The following is a 16,646-nucleotide window of genomic DNA, read 5'->3' as shown; positions in this document are numbered from 1 at the left end:
TCAAGGGACAATCACAGCATGATTTTTTATTATTAAAAGCAATCCGTTAAGCTCTTTCACCTCTACAGTGACAAATCAGAAATCATTCATCCAAAAAATGGGGAGTTTCTACCTGGTTTGGAATTTCCTTCCCAAACAAATCAGTTTACCCCAACAATCTCCTCCACCAGCAGTCCGTCAAAACTCACCTGTTCAAGACAACCATCGTTCTCCCCACGTATTTGCTTCCTTTGTTGTCTGTGCTTTAGAAGTCCATAAACGTGCCAAGTCAAGGAGTGGGCACGGTCACGCCCTGTCTTTGAAGATGTCTCACGATATCCAGAATGGAGTCCAACTCCAAGCGGAAAGCTTCCAGCTCTCTGGCTTTATCCACTGCCACACACTTCCAGTGTTCCACCTTTGACTGCTGATCACCTTCCACCCATGTACCTGCAATCATCTGGTGGAAGACAATTTAGAGTGGTTACAACTAGACAAGCAATAAGACATCCCAAACTTTACTTACAGTTGTACAGTATTAGACTTAGTATTATAGTGAAGGATTGTAAAAGTTCAACTCCTACAAGGGATTACTTCTATTCATTTTCTATTATCTTTTTAAAAAGTCTAAACAATCTAACCAATATAATTACATTTCCTATCGTTACTTTTTGTAGAAGTACTGTTCTACCAATGATTAGAACCATATTTTTTGGACTATAAAATCCTTTCATTTTCTCAAAAATCGACAGTGCGCCTTACAAGCCGGTGCACCTAATGTACGGAATAATTTTGGTTGTGCTTACCGACCTCGAAGGTATTTTATTTGGTCCATGGTGTAATGATAAGTGTGACCAGTAGATGGCAGTCACACATAAGAAATATGTGTAGACTGCAATATGACTCAAGTAAACACCACCAACATTTTATATGTTCTATTGAAAATATAGAACATTACACACGGCGCTCAAAAATCTATCAAAATGTTTTAGTACGCTTGATGGATTGTACTGTGCTTCTCCATACAAGCATTATTATGGTGTGTGTATAAGGTAAGACGTATTATCTGGCATTTTGTTTTGCAATATTATGCAAAAACAACTTGTCTTACCTTCTGGTACCTGCTGATTTGTATTTGGGATCTGCATACGTCCTGAAAATTTGCGCGTGTCCGCCTTTGTAATCCGTGCCGACACCGTAGTCCATAAGCTTCTTCCTTTTTCTTTATCTTCTTGTTACGGGACATTCATCCTCCGCTGTTGCCATTTCTAATATAAAGTAGTGTAAAGTTCTTACTTATATCTGTCAGTAAACTCGCCGTGAAAGCGCTAAAACATACCGGTGTAGTGCGTTTACATTATTCACCCAAGGAACTTTAGTTATTAGAGTTCCGGTCGGACGGTTTTTCACGAGACAGATTTCCAAGATTGTTATTGCACTAGTGAGCCACGGATGAGGAGATGCCGCTCCGTTATTGATTTAAGTAAAGACTGAATGTCATTAAAACAGTTAGCACCATCTTTTGACACTTATTCCACACCCGTCCTTGCACGCTACACCGCTACAACAAAGATGACGGGGAGAAGACGCTGTCGAAGGTGAGCCACGTAAATTAAGACCGCCCACAAAACGGTGCATCCTGAAGCGACTGTAAAAAAGATGATCTGTAAAACATAATCTATGCAACATTTTGACCAAAGAACCACCATTATATGTTATGTAGACCACAAGGAAGTGTTTTACATTTAGAAAAAATATATATACAGTGGGGCAAAAAAGTATTTAGTCAGCCACCAATTGTGCAAGTTCTCCCACTTAAAATGATGACAGAGGTCTGTAATTTTCATCATAGGTACACTTCAACTGTGAGAGACAGAATGTTTATTTGTAAATTATGGTGGAAAATAAGTATTTGGTCAATAACAAAAACTCAACTCAATACTTTGTAATATAACCTTTGTTGGCAATAACAGAGGTCAAACGATTACAAAGGGCTTTACCAGGTTTGCACACACAGTAGCTGGTATTTTGGCCCATTCCTCCATGCAGATCTTCTCGAGAGCAGTGATGTTTTGGGGCTGTCGCCGAGCAACGCGGACTTTCAACTCCCTCCACAGATTTTCTATGGGGTTGAGGTCTGGAGACTGGCTAGGCCACTCCAGGACTTTCAAATGCTTCTTACGGAGCCACTCCTTCGTTGCCCGGGCGGTGTGTTTGGGATCATTGTCATGCTGGAAGACCCAGCCACGTTTCATCTTCAAAGCTCTCACTGATGGAAGGAGGTTTTGGCTCAAAATCTCACGATACATGGCCCCATTCATTCTTTCCTTAACACGGATCAGTCGGCCTGTCCCCTTAGCAGAAAAACAGCCCCAAAGCATGATGTTTCCACCCCCATGCTTCACAGTAGGTATGGTGTTCTTGGGATGCAACTCAGTATTCTTCTTCCTCCAAACACGACGAGTTGAGTTTATACCAAAAAGTTCTATTTTGGTTTCATCTGACCACATGACGTTCTCCCAATCATCCATGTGCTCTCTGGCAAACTTCAGACGGGCCTGGACATGCACTGGCTTAAGCAGGGGGACACGTCTGACACTGCAGGATTTGATTCCCTGTCGGCGTAGTGTGTTACTGATGGTAACCTTTGTTACTTTGGTCCCAGCTCTCTGCAGGTCATTCACCAGGTCCCCCCGTGTGGTTCTGGGATTTTTGCTCACCGTTCTCATGATCATTTTGACCCCACGGGATGAGATCTTGCGTGGAGCCCCAGATCGAGGGAGATTATCAGTGGTCTTGTATGTCTTCCATTTTCTGATAATTGCTCCCACAGTTGATTTTTTCACACCAAGCTGCTTGCCTATTGTAGATTCACTCTTCACAGTCTGGTGCAGGTCTACAATTATTTTCCTGGTGTCCTTCGACAGCTCTTTGGTCTTGGCCATAGTGGAGTTTGGAGTCTGACTGTTTGAGGCTGTGGACAGGTGTCTTTTATACAGACAACGAATTCAAACAGGTGCCATTAATACAGGTAACGAGTGGAGGACAGAAGAGCTTCTTAAAGAAGAAGTTACAGGTCTGTGAGAGCCAGAGATATTCCTTGTTTGAAGTGACCAAATACTTATTTTCCACCATAATTTACAAATAAATTCTTTAAAATTCCTACAATGTGAATTCCTGGATTTTTTTTCACATTCTGTCTCTCACAGTTGAAGTGTACCTATGATGAAAATTACAGACCTCTGTCATCATTTTAAGTGGGAGAACTTGCACAATCGGTGGCTGACTAAATACTTTTTTGCCCCACTGTATATGACCCCTTTAATGCACCTTATAATCCGGTGCGTCCTATGGTCCGGAAAATACAGTAATGTTAAATGTTTACAGTACATAACATCAATTGATAAATTAATAAAATGATTAACTTGGGCTAGTAGCCATACCAGACTGTTAATAATATATTTCAAAATATCAAACTTGTTGTTGTTGTAATGGATACAATTTTTCTTCAGAAAACAAATCAATCTTAAAAGTCATCCCAAACTTTCTAGTGGGATGATAGTATATTTATTTATATAAATAAATTATATATACATGATGTATTTATTTATAAGCATGTACTTGTCATTTTCAACTAGTGTAAATTACAGAAAATACCCACAAAATTCAAACTTTTACACTTAATTTTTGTTTAAAAAATTATTCATGGCTAAAATAAATGATTGAAAGTTCAAAATGAAAGACTATATACAATGCATCTTATTTTCTTATGTTACAGCCTCATTCAAAAATGGAATAAATTAATTTTTTACCTTTAAAAATCAACAGACAATACCCCATAGTGACAATGTGAAAAGGTTATATATATATATATATTTACAGTAGTGTGCCGTCAGGGCCAGCAAGGCCTTCTCTGCTGGCCTAACATAACCAGAAATTATGATCATAATTAAAGATAAAAGTAATTTTTTATTTATTTTCCCTAAATATTTAAAAGTATTCATATTCTCTTCACATACCTGCCAACTACTCCGGTTTTCCCGTAATTCGTACGGTTTTCATCAACCTATTCCGGGTTACGGTTGCAGTGATAAAAAATACGGTTTTTCATTAATTAAAAAAAAAAAAAAAGGGTGAAAACTACGCGAATTGCACCTTGTGCAGACAAGATTTTTCGATCGGACACGGAGGAATTAGCGATGTAAAAGACCACGTTGGGACAAAAACACAAGTCTAATGCCGTTGCTAGCGATACAAGTGGAAAACTTTCAACGTTTTTTGTCGCCCAAACAGATTCTTTGGATGTGATAAATGCCGAAGTTTTATTTACGGAGGCAATAATTGAGCATGGACTTCCAATCGCACTGGCTGATCACATGGGACAGTTAAATGTTTGTAATGCAACCTTTAAAAATCATTACGCGGTGATCGCGGTCCCAAAAATAAACTTTTCTTGCATGATAATGTCCAGAAAAACTCGCTTTATATTACTATAGAGTCCTTTTAACGAATGAGTTTGATGGTTTATCACAAACCTTAAATGAAAGAAGTCCTTTGTTCTCCTGCACCATAGCATGCGCTTTGGCCTTGCTTCGTGTTTGGTGCGCAATCTTGTCGGCTGTATTTCACAGCACGTCTTTGACAACTTGAAGTGGCATAAAACATTTAAAACAAGTCCAAGTTGAAGAAATCTTGTTAAATGTTGACAGCATAACTACCAAAATACAGAAGTATGTCCTTAATATTTTTGCAGTGCTATTTCTGTTGAAAAGTTCAAATGATTACATTAGAGATGCGATGTGCCACTTTTCAAGTGTCTGATGGCTTAAATTAATTTTCATTAATTTTTCATATTTTGAATTCTTTTGAAAGGCTTACAAAAAAACTACATTTGAATTGTAATTCCATGCTATTGACAGGACTATTAATTTTAATGAAGTTAGCTTACCATGTTTACAGTATGATAATTGGGATAGAAATGTGAATTTTAGGCACAGAATATTTTTTACAATTGAACAAGGCAGTAGATTATACAAGCTTGGACAGAAAGTTAATAATGACACCAATTTTTTTTTTAATGGAATTGTTTAGTACTGTTTTACCATTTGTTTACTGTAAAAAGTGTTTATACTTTCAATTAACAAATTGAAGTCTTGTGAAAGGTTGACAGGATAACTGGCATTGACTGTCAAAATAATTTCAAACTATTGAAGTTAGCTTACAGAATAAACATGTCAATCAACCCATATGATTTTTGCTGTAATATTTTTGTTTTGAAAAGTCACTGTGACTGATAGAAAAGTGATGGTTTTAGCAACATTTTAACCTGTCTGAATGCTAATAATCATTTTGCGTCGGGGGGCGAAGCCCTGAACCCTCCACCAGGACTTTGTCCTGGACCTACCGGGGCCTGCGGCCCTTGGACCCTGGCTACTAGGTTTTTCTGATTTCAAAAGTTGGCAGGTATGTCTTCATGTCATATTATGCTCCTTCCATTGCTGTTGATTTTAGGTTATAGAGTTTTTATCCAATCAAAATTCAGCTAGCTTATTTTGCTAAATCTGCCTGAGCCTTCAGAAACAACAATGCAGGCGTCCGTACGCTGTAAGTGAAGGAACACATACAGGTGATAGACAGTTGCAATAGCCAATCAGATCACGAGTTGTTGTCAGTAAGGCCTTCTCGCTTGCCTAAGGCAGATATATATTGTGATGTTATGAGCTAGGTAACATAAGAACTCCATTTCCCAGCATGCCACAGTAGTGAAGAGTATGCTCAGTCGCCAGGTTTAGCGGGATGTTTTTGATGAGCACGCTGTGGAGTAAACTTTAAGAACTCAGCCAACACGCCTCGTCTGCATCTTTTGTGGTTAGACAAGACAACACATATATTTGCAAGGCCATTTTCAAGAAGGATATTTAAAGAGAAATTACATCTTGTGACACGATGTCGGTCAACCCCGGAAGCTCGAATGGGTTCTACAGATTGTGAGTTCAGATATTTTATTTCAAGTTTAATATGGTTTTTGCAATTTTAATTTTGACAGTACCACATAAGATATGTTTTAATTGCTGATGCGGGTTTATTGATTTTTAAATGCGCCAGAAAATAACCCATTTTGTACACAGTTGGTGGTGATTCAATGCCCAGTAAATGTGTTCCTGTATAGTATTTCTCCAGCAATGGTCATGTGGTGACATCAATGATGGTATTTTGAGAGGTAATCATTGAAGTCGGACATCACTGAAGGCCTCGGTGGGAAACACACGGCCCACCACTGTATATTTCAGTGACGTGCGGTCACTAAAAAGAAAAAAAATGTAAAAAGAAAAAAAAAATCTATTAAATTGTTATATGTAGTCAGTGATTATACTATAAAGTTATTTTCCATTTAACTTCACCAGTTTTAGATTATTTTTATTCAAAATCGCTGAATTTTCACATTTGCCGTTCAAATACTGAGAAGAGACGGTGCGGTGAACATGGATTGCGGACTCGGCTAACTGCTGGCCTGCTGTGCAGTGAGACCGTATTGCTTTATGAACTATATTATACATTTCCATAGTTTAGTTAGCTGAGGTATATAATGTACAGTGTATTTTGTCAACAACTGTATGTGTGTAAAGTATTTCTTGTGCTGAGCAATCATAAAACTGCTGCGAAGACGCACTGGCTGAGGCTCCCGTAATCCCGCCTCCTGGTGCTGGTTAATGCACCACCCGCCGCAGAACACACTCCCCAACGGGAGCGCCACACCAACCAAAGCCCACACCTAAACCCTCCACGTGCAAGACCGAATCCACCCAAAAAAAGTCACTTAACAAGAAGCCGAAAAGTGCAAAAACAACATTGCTCTGCAGGGACACAACATTAGGTACACCTGCAGACTGCAGCACGGATTTCATATTTCATTCATTCACAACTCCTCCAACACGAACACCACTGTTCCCGCACTTATAAGTAAAGGTAAGACCATAATAACGTTTTTTTTAATTAAATGTGCTTTTTTGTGTGCTACAGTTTGTATGTGTAAAGTTAAAGTTAAGTTAAAGTACCAATGATTGTCACACACACACTAGGTGTGGTGAAATTTGTCCTCTGCATTTGACCCATCCCCTTGATCACCCCCTGGGAGGTGAGGGGAGCAGTGGGCAGCAGCGGCGCCGCGCCCGGGAATAATTTTTGGTGATTTAACCCCTTGATGCTGAGTGTCAAGCAGGGAAGAATGCTGGTATGAGCTTTTAAACATAACCCGTTAACTGCTGCCAAACAAATGGTGAATAAGATACTCTTTAGGGTTCATATGTTTGTAAATCTGACTGTGATGAAGTCAGTGCCTCACCAGCCATCAACCTCACCGCACGTCACTGATATATTTACATATTCATATATAAACGTATATATAAATATATGTATATATGATAATATATACACGTATATATGTGTGTATGTTTATATATACATTCATTTTTACCTCAAAATTCTACAGACAATACCACATAATGACAATGTTAAAATGTTTTATATAATGTATATATATGTGTACGTTAGAGATGCGCGGTTTGCGGGCACAACCGCGGAATCCGCGGATTATCCGCGGATCGGGCGGATGAAATTTAAAAAAATTAGATTTTATCCGCGGGTCGGGTCGGGTCGGGCGGTTGAAATAAAAAAAAATTAGATTTTAAATAGATTCAGGCGGGTGGCAGTTAAACCAATTCGGAAATATATATACATAGTTAAATGTTGTTACCCACATACGAAAAACGAGCAGGCACCTGCAGCATATGCCACAACAGAAGAAAAAGAAAAGAAAAGAGATGGACACTTTTACGGAGCGGAGAAGGGACGCCTCGCCGGGGTCCGGGACCGAGGCCCCCACCGGGAGCCGTAGCTGAGGCGATCCGCGAGAAGGGCCCGACGCACGTCCAGGGTCACCACCGCGCCCACCGCACCGACACCCCGCCTCGTCCGCCTTCGCCGCGGCCGGCGTCACGCGCAGCAGGTAAGCAGCTTACCTGCCCGCCACCCCCGTGGCCGGGGGCTCGTAACAGGGGTCACTCCGCGCTCCGCCCGCGCAGCTTACCTGCCCGCCACCCCTGTTGCCGGGGGCGCGTAACAGGGGTCACTCCGCGCGCAGTACGCTCACGAAAGGGGTGGGGCTCACCCTGGTTGATATAGACAGCAGGACGGTGGCCATGGAAGTCGGAACCCGCTAAGGAGTGTGTAACAAGCCACCTGCCGAATCAACTAGCCCTGAAAATGGATGGCGCTGGAGCGTCGGGCCCATACCCAGCCGTCGCCGGCAGCGAGACGCGCTTGGAGGTGCGCTCAGCGCGGCTCCCATATGATTGCGCACTGGTGTGTGTCTGGGTCGTGACAGCGTGGCACGCGAATGTCTGTGCTGCATTGGATCAGTCTCCTTTCTTTAACAGGCAAAAGCTTTATAACCTCACTAATGCCTTGCATCGTCTATATTAGATGTATAACAACGGGCGGGTGCAGTTCTGATCAAATGTTACATCGGGTGGATGGCGGATGGTTGACGACTTTCTGATGCGGTTGCGGATGAAATAATTGCCTATCCGCGCATCTCTAGTGTACGTATATATTCATATATATATGTCAATATATACATATATACTATATATTTTTTAAATGTTTTCTATATTATATATACATTTTTTGCAAATGTATTCAAACTAAAAAAACTAAGAAATCATAAAGACACCCTGAATGAAAACCAACACTAGAGGTGCTGCAAAGAGGAATGGGTGAAACTGCCCAAAGATAGGTGTGTCAAGCTTGTGCCATCATGTTAAACAAAATAATGCTGTAAATGCTGTCAAAGGTGAATCAACAAATCATTCATTGAGCAAAGGCTGTATATACTTATGTACATGTGATTTTTTTTGTTTTAGCAAATTTGCTTTTTTTTTTTTTTTTTCTCAAACTTTTTCACATTGTCATTATGGGGTATTTTGTGTAGAATTTTGAGGACAGAATTTAATTAATTCTATTTTGGAATAAGGCTGTAACATGAAAAAATGTGGAAAAAGTGAAGCACTGTGAATACTTTCTCGGATGCACTGTATATTTTTGAACAGAACTGTATTTGTGGCCAATGTTGAGATCGTGTTTGCTTTTACATTACATAGTACATTCAAACTTGGTAAGGAGATCCCAACAAAACTGAGTCGTGTTACAGTACATGCACAATAATCACCAGTTTGATTTTATGTTTCAAGCAATTCTACCTGCTGGAGTTCTTTCTCCCGGTGTTGGTGTCTCTGCTCCATGTTGACGATCTTGGACTCCAGACTACGTAGATGTTTCACTCCTGGACTCTGAGCTTCTGTTGCATCCTTCAGCTCCATTAACAGTCTGCTTAACTGAACACAAAACAGACCATTGTGTTTTACTGGAGGCGGGCAGCATATTGTTATGCCAACATTGTTTACTTTTTGGAGAGTAAGCTTCCGCAGCTAGTGGGTCCATGACGATGACTTCTGTTTTGTTTGATCAGCCGTTTTACTGCTGTGTTAAAGGCACCGTTTGAAAACAATTTAAGTATGCAAATAAACATTTAAATCAGCACCTCCAAGTCCGAGTCCATGGTTCTCGCCCGGAAAAGGGTGGAGTGCCATCTCCGGGTTGGGGAGGAGATCTTGCCCCAAGTGGAGGAGTTCAAGTACCTCGGAGTCTTGTTCACGAGTGAGGGAAGAGTGGATCGTGAGATCGACAGGCGGATCGGTGCGGCGTCTTCAGTAATGTGGACGCTGTATCGATCCGTTGTGGTGAAGAAGGAGCTGAGCCGGAAGGTAAAGCTCTCAATTTACCGGTCGATCTACGTTCCCATCCTCACCTATGGTCATGAGCATTGGGTTATGACCGAAAGGACAAGATCACGGGTACAAGCGGCCGAAATGAGTTTCCTCCGCCGGGTGGCGGGGCTCTCCCTTAGAGATAGGGTGAGAAGCTCTGTCATTCGGGGGGAGCTCAAAGTAAAGCCGCTGCTCCTCCACATCGAGAGGAACCAGATGAGGTGGTTCGGGCATCTGGTCAGGATGTGACCCGAGCGCCTCCCTAAGGAGGTGTTTAGGGCATGTCCGACCGGTAGGAGGCCACGAGGAAGACCCAGGACACGTTGGGAAGACTATGTCTCCCGGCTGGCCTGGGAACGCCTCGGGATCCCCCGGGAGGAGCTGGACGAAGTGGCTGGGGAGAGGGAAGTCTGGGCTTCCCTGCTTAGGCTGCTGCCCCCGCGACCCGACCTCGGATAAGCGGAAGAAGATGGATGGATGGATGAATAAACATTTACAAAATATTTCGTACCGGGATATATTCTATGACTATGATGGTGTGGTTAATGTATGTACAAATACTTATTTCCTTTAAAATATGGTTGGTGCGCTCTACAGCCCGGGATATACAGTATTAGTTTCAAGAGGACGGAATTTAAAAGGTTATTTATTGTTCAGCACAGCGGTGTTATTAATGGGTAGGATTGTCACAGTATCTGTGATTGTGATGGCCCAGTCTGGAAAAAATCCTTGTCGCAGTCCAGCACTTGCCTTCAGTGGTTTCACTATTGTAGTTCTACTAATACAAATAAATATCAGAATGAAACCTGAGTCTCCAAAGCAACCTCTCGAGTTCTGGACACTGCAAGAGCTTCTTTGACCCCATGCAGCTCTTTCAGCTGGTCCTGCAAAAGCTTCACCATTATCTGGTGGGGAAAGGGAACACATGAAAATATATGTATTTAAAAACTGTGATGTTTTTTGTTCAATTCCATAGGACTAATTTAATTTTGCTGACACAATTTGCACCCTGTTTCTTACATCCCGCGTGTTCAGCTGATTGGTAAGTTGGGCCACCTTTGAAGAGGAGTACTCTGTGGCGTGATCTGCACGCAATTGGTCCAACGCCTTGTGATGCTCTGCCTTCAGAGAGGAAATCTGCTGAAAGAAGAGGTCCCTTTGCCTGAAAAGATGACGTGTTAATTAGTTAGTCCTGATTTGGCGCTGTCAAAAACATTTGTCACAGGAGGACCAGCACCTGCACAGCTCCTCCTTGGCTTGCACAACATTCGATTTCAGTGCTTCTCTTTCCAGCTCACTGTTTACTTGCAGCAGCTTCACACGCTCCCGAAGAGCCTCGTTCTCTTGCAGCACCTCTCTGAGGCGACTCCCTGTACAGTGCAGTTTTATGTTATACACAGCACAGTGGGACTTTGGTTTCATAATTGTTCCAAAATGCCTCACAAAAACTCAATCGTATGAAAACTGCAGCAATTTTTCCAATAAGATAAAATGTAAATCCAATTTATCCGTCCCACACATCCAACTAACACTAACACTTAATTGACATAGGTAACAATTTAAGTTTTACATGCAGAAAACAATGTGAAATATAAATGAGAACTGAAACGGATTAATTAACATTTTCACCCTTGTACTTTATACAACAAGTTCTTTCCTGAATTCAATAGTGTTTCTCACCTTTTTTATCAAAATGCTGGCACTCGCAACTTTCTTTGGCCCCATTGTGGCTTATTTTAACTGTACTTAATTAAAAAGCAGAGGCGGAGGAGTGGAAATGTTTTGTCTTGGCTCTCAATTCCGCTGAATGATACACAGGAAACTAACTACTTCCTTACGGGGCAAAATTCTCGTCATAAAATGTTTGTTAAAAACAAAATTGACGGTAAGTGTAACCCAAGGAGAACCAAAGTATTGTATTGCATTGTAAGCCAGTGTTTTTCAACCACTGTGCCGCGGCACACTAGTGTACCGTGAGATACAGTCTGGTGTGCCGTGGGAGATTACCGTATTTTTCGGACTATAAGTCGCAGTTTTTTTTCATAGTTTGGCCGGGCTCCAGTGCGACTTATATATGTTTTTTTCCTTCTTTATTATGCATTTTCGGCAGGTGCGACTTATACTCCGGTGAGACTTATACTCCGAAAAATACAGTATGCAATTTTACCTGTTTGGGTTAAAAATATTTTTGGCGAACAAGTAATTATAATCCGCAAATAATGAGCCGTTGTTGAGTGTCTGTGCTGTCAAGAGCTCGGCAGAGAAACCAATCATGTAGTACTCTTCCATTTCAGTAGGTGGCAGCAGGTAGCTAATTGCTTTGTGGATGTCGGGAACATGGTTTGTCGTGATCACAATATGCAGACGACAGCAGAAGGCACAGTAAAGGTAAGAAGGTATCTAATGCTTAAACAAAAAATAATCAAAAGGCGAGTGCCGCTAAGAAAAGGCATTGAAGCTTAGGGATGGCTAGGCAAAACAAAACTAAAACTGAACTGGCTGCAAAGTAAACAAAAACAGAATGCTGGACGACAGCAAAGACTTACAGCGTGCGGAGCGGCAGACGGCGTCCACAAAGTACATCCGTACATTACAATCAACAACAAAATAGGAGCGCATGACAAGAACTAACACTACACACAAGAAAACACCAAAAAACTCAAAATAAGTCACGGCGTTATGTGACAGGTCGTGACAGTACGCCTACTTTGAGACGAGCTATAGTGATGCATGGTTGGTTATGGTTTGAATTTATATCCAACAATTGCGAGAACGACTTTTTACTGTCAATATGGCTGTTGAGTTAATTTTTGTAATGTTTTCTGCTAGTGGTGTGCCTCAGGATTTTTTCAATGAAAAATAGGTGCCTTGGTTCCAAAAAGGTTGAAGAACACTGTTGTAAGCTATGCACAATATTTTTTTTTAAGCATACGGTAACTATGTAAAAAATATTTTTTTAACACAAACTCACAAATATTTGATCTATCTTAATAATAATTTGAGATTTACATAATAAATGATTTTCCAGTTTAAGCGGAGCACCTGTGTAAAGTGAGGCTCATTAAAATCTCACCCCCTTCACTAGCCCTAACAAAGACATGCTCAGTACATCCCAGAGAAAAAAATTAATACATGTTTTAAATAAATCATATTTTAGGCATACAAATGTAAAGTCATTTAAAAAAGACAAGCAAAAAATGCAGTTACTTGTCATCTATAAAATATTTGTGAATATTTTTAGAAAACCTTCCTACAGACACAAATAAAAGGGTCCCCATCCAACTTGTTTCAGAGGCTTTTAACATGATTGACCACTAAAAGTAAGTTGGTGTGCATGAAATACTGCCTTCCTCTCCTTTTGGTACAAACGCTTGGACTTGGCAAACCCCAAGCTGACCAATTGCAACAGGTTTTCAGCTTTGGTGGAAATCTCGGGATGTTCTCATACCTAACTGTTCACAAGATTTAGAAGTGTCATAGAAATGACTCTATAAATTAAAAACACACCGAGCTCAACTCACGATGTGGCACTTCCACACCATGTAGGACAATAGTACAACATATCAAGCATGCACATAAGTCAAACATGGTAATTTACCAAAATGACCTTCTGCAAACACAAACATGAAAAGAAAGTAAAGTTCCAGATGCTTACCTTCTTTCGGTGAAAATGAGCATCCTGCAGTAGCTGAGCAGCCTGCTTTGATAGGTGATTGTTGTTGTGTGCTCTCTGAAAAGTGTGCGTCACGTCCTAAGTTAGAACCAGACAGCATGCTCCTCCTCTCGTTCTGCAGTCTCTCCACAGTAGAGGTCAACTCATGAATAGTTTGTGTTTTAACCATAAGTTTTTGGTTGAGCTGGGAGATGCGGGTAGCATGTACGTCCTTAGGAAAATAATTATGTCGGCCTGGGCTGGACAGAGCCTGCAGAAAGCAGGTAAATGATTTAACATTCATTTATTTACCATGTTATTAAGACAACTAAGAATATTTGAGTACTACACAGACCTTCTGTTTCAGCTGCTTCTTGAGAGTATCAACCTGTTCCTGAAGAAAAGTTTCCTTCTGCTCGTGTGCTGTCTTGATGTGTTCCAGCTCAACTTTCATTCTTTCAATTTGTGACATCCATGACTCGGTACTTGAGGCTGAGATTGCTGCTGCTGCTGCCAACTCTTCTTTCTGCTTCAAATGCTGCTCCATCTCAGCGATCTGATGTTCGTACTGCAGCTACATAGTGAAACACAAACATGCAGTTTCATACACATATCTTGGCATTATCTTTAATCTCGCTGACTATATACAGTAATTCAAATGATATGAGAGTTAAGTATTTTTTGGAGCTGTGATAAATATAGGTGATCAAAATTTTAAGAATAGCCTTTTGTAGGTTGCCCTGTCCAACAATGAAAACACTGAAATGTATCTTTAACAAAATATTCTATAATACTAAGTACCGTATTTTTTGGAGTATAAGTCGCACCTGCAGAAAATGCATAATAAAGAAGGAAAAAAACATATTTAAGTCGCACTGGAGCCCGACCAAACTATGAAAAAAACTGCGACTTATAGTCCGAAAAATACGGTAATATAAATAACAAAATAGTAAAAAAAATCAAACATTTAATAACCCAACTTAGTATTCCCCGCACTACTAAAGTGACAGCAAAAGATCCTTAAGCAGTATATGAACCTTCCATTGTGCTGTGCTGGGATATACTGTACATCAGTGGTCCCCAGCAGGGGTTACGGTTACACAATAATGTGATACAAATAAGACTATTATAGTTTACACGCATCACACTAATTACTGCAGTATTGTCACACCACATACAATTTAATGCAGAATCAATGGGACCCTTGTCCTTGAAACTAATTTTGCTAGCTTACAGTAACCGCCACCAATGATGGAGGAGGTAAAACTAAGTACGATAGTGCATACTTGCCAACCCTCCCGGATTTTCCGGGAGACTCCCGAAATTCAGCGCCTCTCCCGAAAACCTCCCGGGACAAATTATCTCCCGAAATTCAGGCGGACTCAGTTCCGCTTTCCCACAATATAAACGGCGTGCCTGCCCAATCACGTTATAACTGTAGAATGATCGAGTGCGAGTTCTTGGTTTCTTATGTAGGTTTATTGTTAGGCAGTTTCATTAACGTCCTCCCAGTGCGGTAACAACACACAACAACAGCAGTCACGTTTTCGTCTACCGTAAAGCAGTTCGTCTGCCGTAAACAGCAATGTTGTGACACTCTTAAACAGGACAATACTGCCATCTAGTGCATTTGATGAAAGCACTTTTGTGCGTGCCACACAGCAATGCATCATCAGAGAGGGTGTTCAGCATGGTTAGAAAAATAGTGACAGAGAATAGAACAAGGATGGACAATTCAACCCTTAACTCAACAAGTATATGTGTAAATAAATGAACACTGAAATTCAAGTATTTATTTTATTTATATATATATATATATATACATATATACATATATATATATATATATATATATATATATATAATAAAATAAATATATATTTATAGCTAGAATTCACTGAAAGTCAAGTATTTCTTATATATATATATATATATATATAGGTGAATTCTAGCTGTAAATATACTCCTCCCCTCTTAACCACGCCCCCCGAAATCGGAGGTCTCAAGGTTGGCAAGTATGCGATAGTGTGACGCATGGACAAAAGTGGAGAGTCTTTCAAAATAAAACATCGAAGCACAAACAAATATGAATGTACCAGGCCATAGATACGGGTGTACTGGGCCGCAAAGAAATTAGTTTAAAAAAATACATCAACTTAATTTTGTCTTACGGGTATCTTATTTTGAAAGGATCCCCACTTACGCCCATATGTCAGAGTAGTGCACTTGATTTTGCCTCCTGCATCATTGCGCGAGTTCCAATGATACAACATTAAGGTGGGTTAGAACTCGGTGTGATACACGTATATCGTCTAAACGTTTTTCCCCATTTTTTCATATTACATTATGTCACCGATACTCCTGACCTGAAATGTATTTTGTCTTTTGATTTTCACTTTTTTTTCCCTTACAAAAAACTTTTTAAAAAAGAAGGGCAGCCTCTCAAAGCCTTGTTTTGATTTTCATGTTAGCGTCGTAACACGCTAGCAGTAGCCATAACTAATTTTAAATGAATCATTATGGTAATAAAACATTAAAGTTTATTTGCTGTATTACTTAAAAATACAGTTTATACTTGGTAACATGTAAATGGAAAATGTTATCATATTCTACTTTGAATGTAGTACTAATGCATTATCTGTAGACTGCTGGGCTGGACCTTAGTCTTCTGAAACTGTTGCTCCATATCGTGCAGGTTTTGTTTGGCTGCTTCATCGCGACTGTCCATCTCTGCCTCAATACGTTGTACCCTACGCTCAAGCAGGGTGTTGATGCAGCTGGATGTTAACTTCCGGCTGTTGGCAACACCCTCTTTAGCCGACGATTTTGGGTTCCTGGATCTTAGTAAATTCTCCAGGTGCTTTACCTGGTAAAGTAAAGAAGATCCTTAAGGTCATAAAAAGGAGACAGAAATGCAAGTAAAGAGCGAGCTTGTTACTTTTTGTGTGGAAGCCAAACCTGTTGCTCCAAGTCCTGCATCTTTTTAAGGTCTATTGGTTTCTCTCTGATCTTTTTGCGTACAGCGGTACTTTTTTTGCCCACCTCGGCTTTCATTTTCTCGACCTGAAAGAGGGATTGTATTTGATTATGTTTTGGTTAGAAGTTTACATACGCTCATCATGGACGATAATAGTATTATAGATTTTAAATATTCTTTTCTAGTGTGGAATGATAACGCAACATGCATATTC

The 16,646-nt window shown here is 40.4% G+C and overlaps 1 protein-coding gene across 2 annotated transcripts in view; it reads right to left on the bottom strand.

The window, feature by feature from the left end:
* The window catches only part of cep162 (centrosomal protein 162), a 57,429-nt gene continuing 40,783 nt past the window's right edge, over positions 1–16,646 (bottom strand). For both annotated transcript variants that reach the window (XM_061948509.2, XM_061948516.2), the window contains exons 22-30: positions 16,414–16,518; positions 16,115–16,321; positions 13,811–14,029; positions 13,459–13,726; positions 11,041–11,173; positions 10,824–10,965; positions 10,610–10,708; positions 9,237–9,371; positions 1–439 (exon numbers count right to left, since the gene is read on the bottom strand). In XM_061948509.2, coding sequence (XP_061804493.2) covers positions 269–439; positions 9,237–9,371; positions 10,610–10,708; positions 10,824–10,965; positions 11,041–11,173; positions 13,459–13,726; positions 13,811–14,029; positions 16,115–16,321; positions 16,414–16,518 — 1,479 coding nt within the window. In that variant the 3' untranslated portion in view covers positions 1–268. The remainder of the gene's footprint in view (positions 440–9,236; positions 9,372–10,609; positions 10,709–10,823; positions 10,966–11,040; positions 11,174–13,458; positions 13,727–13,810; positions 14,030–16,114; positions 16,322–16,413; positions 16,519–16,646) is intronic.

The sequence above is a fragment of the Nerophis lumbriciformis genome, linkage group LG04, assembly GCF_033978685.3.
Source record: "Nerophis lumbriciformis linkage group LG04, RoL_Nlum_v2.1, whole genome shotgun sequence".
NCBI classification, from domain to species: domain Eukaryota; kingdom Metazoa; phylum Chordata; class Actinopteri; order Syngnathiformes; family Syngnathidae; genus Nerophis; species Nerophis lumbriciformis.
The sequence above is the reverse complement of the archived record's forward strand: the minus strand, read 5'-3'. Positions and strand labels throughout refer to the sequence as shown.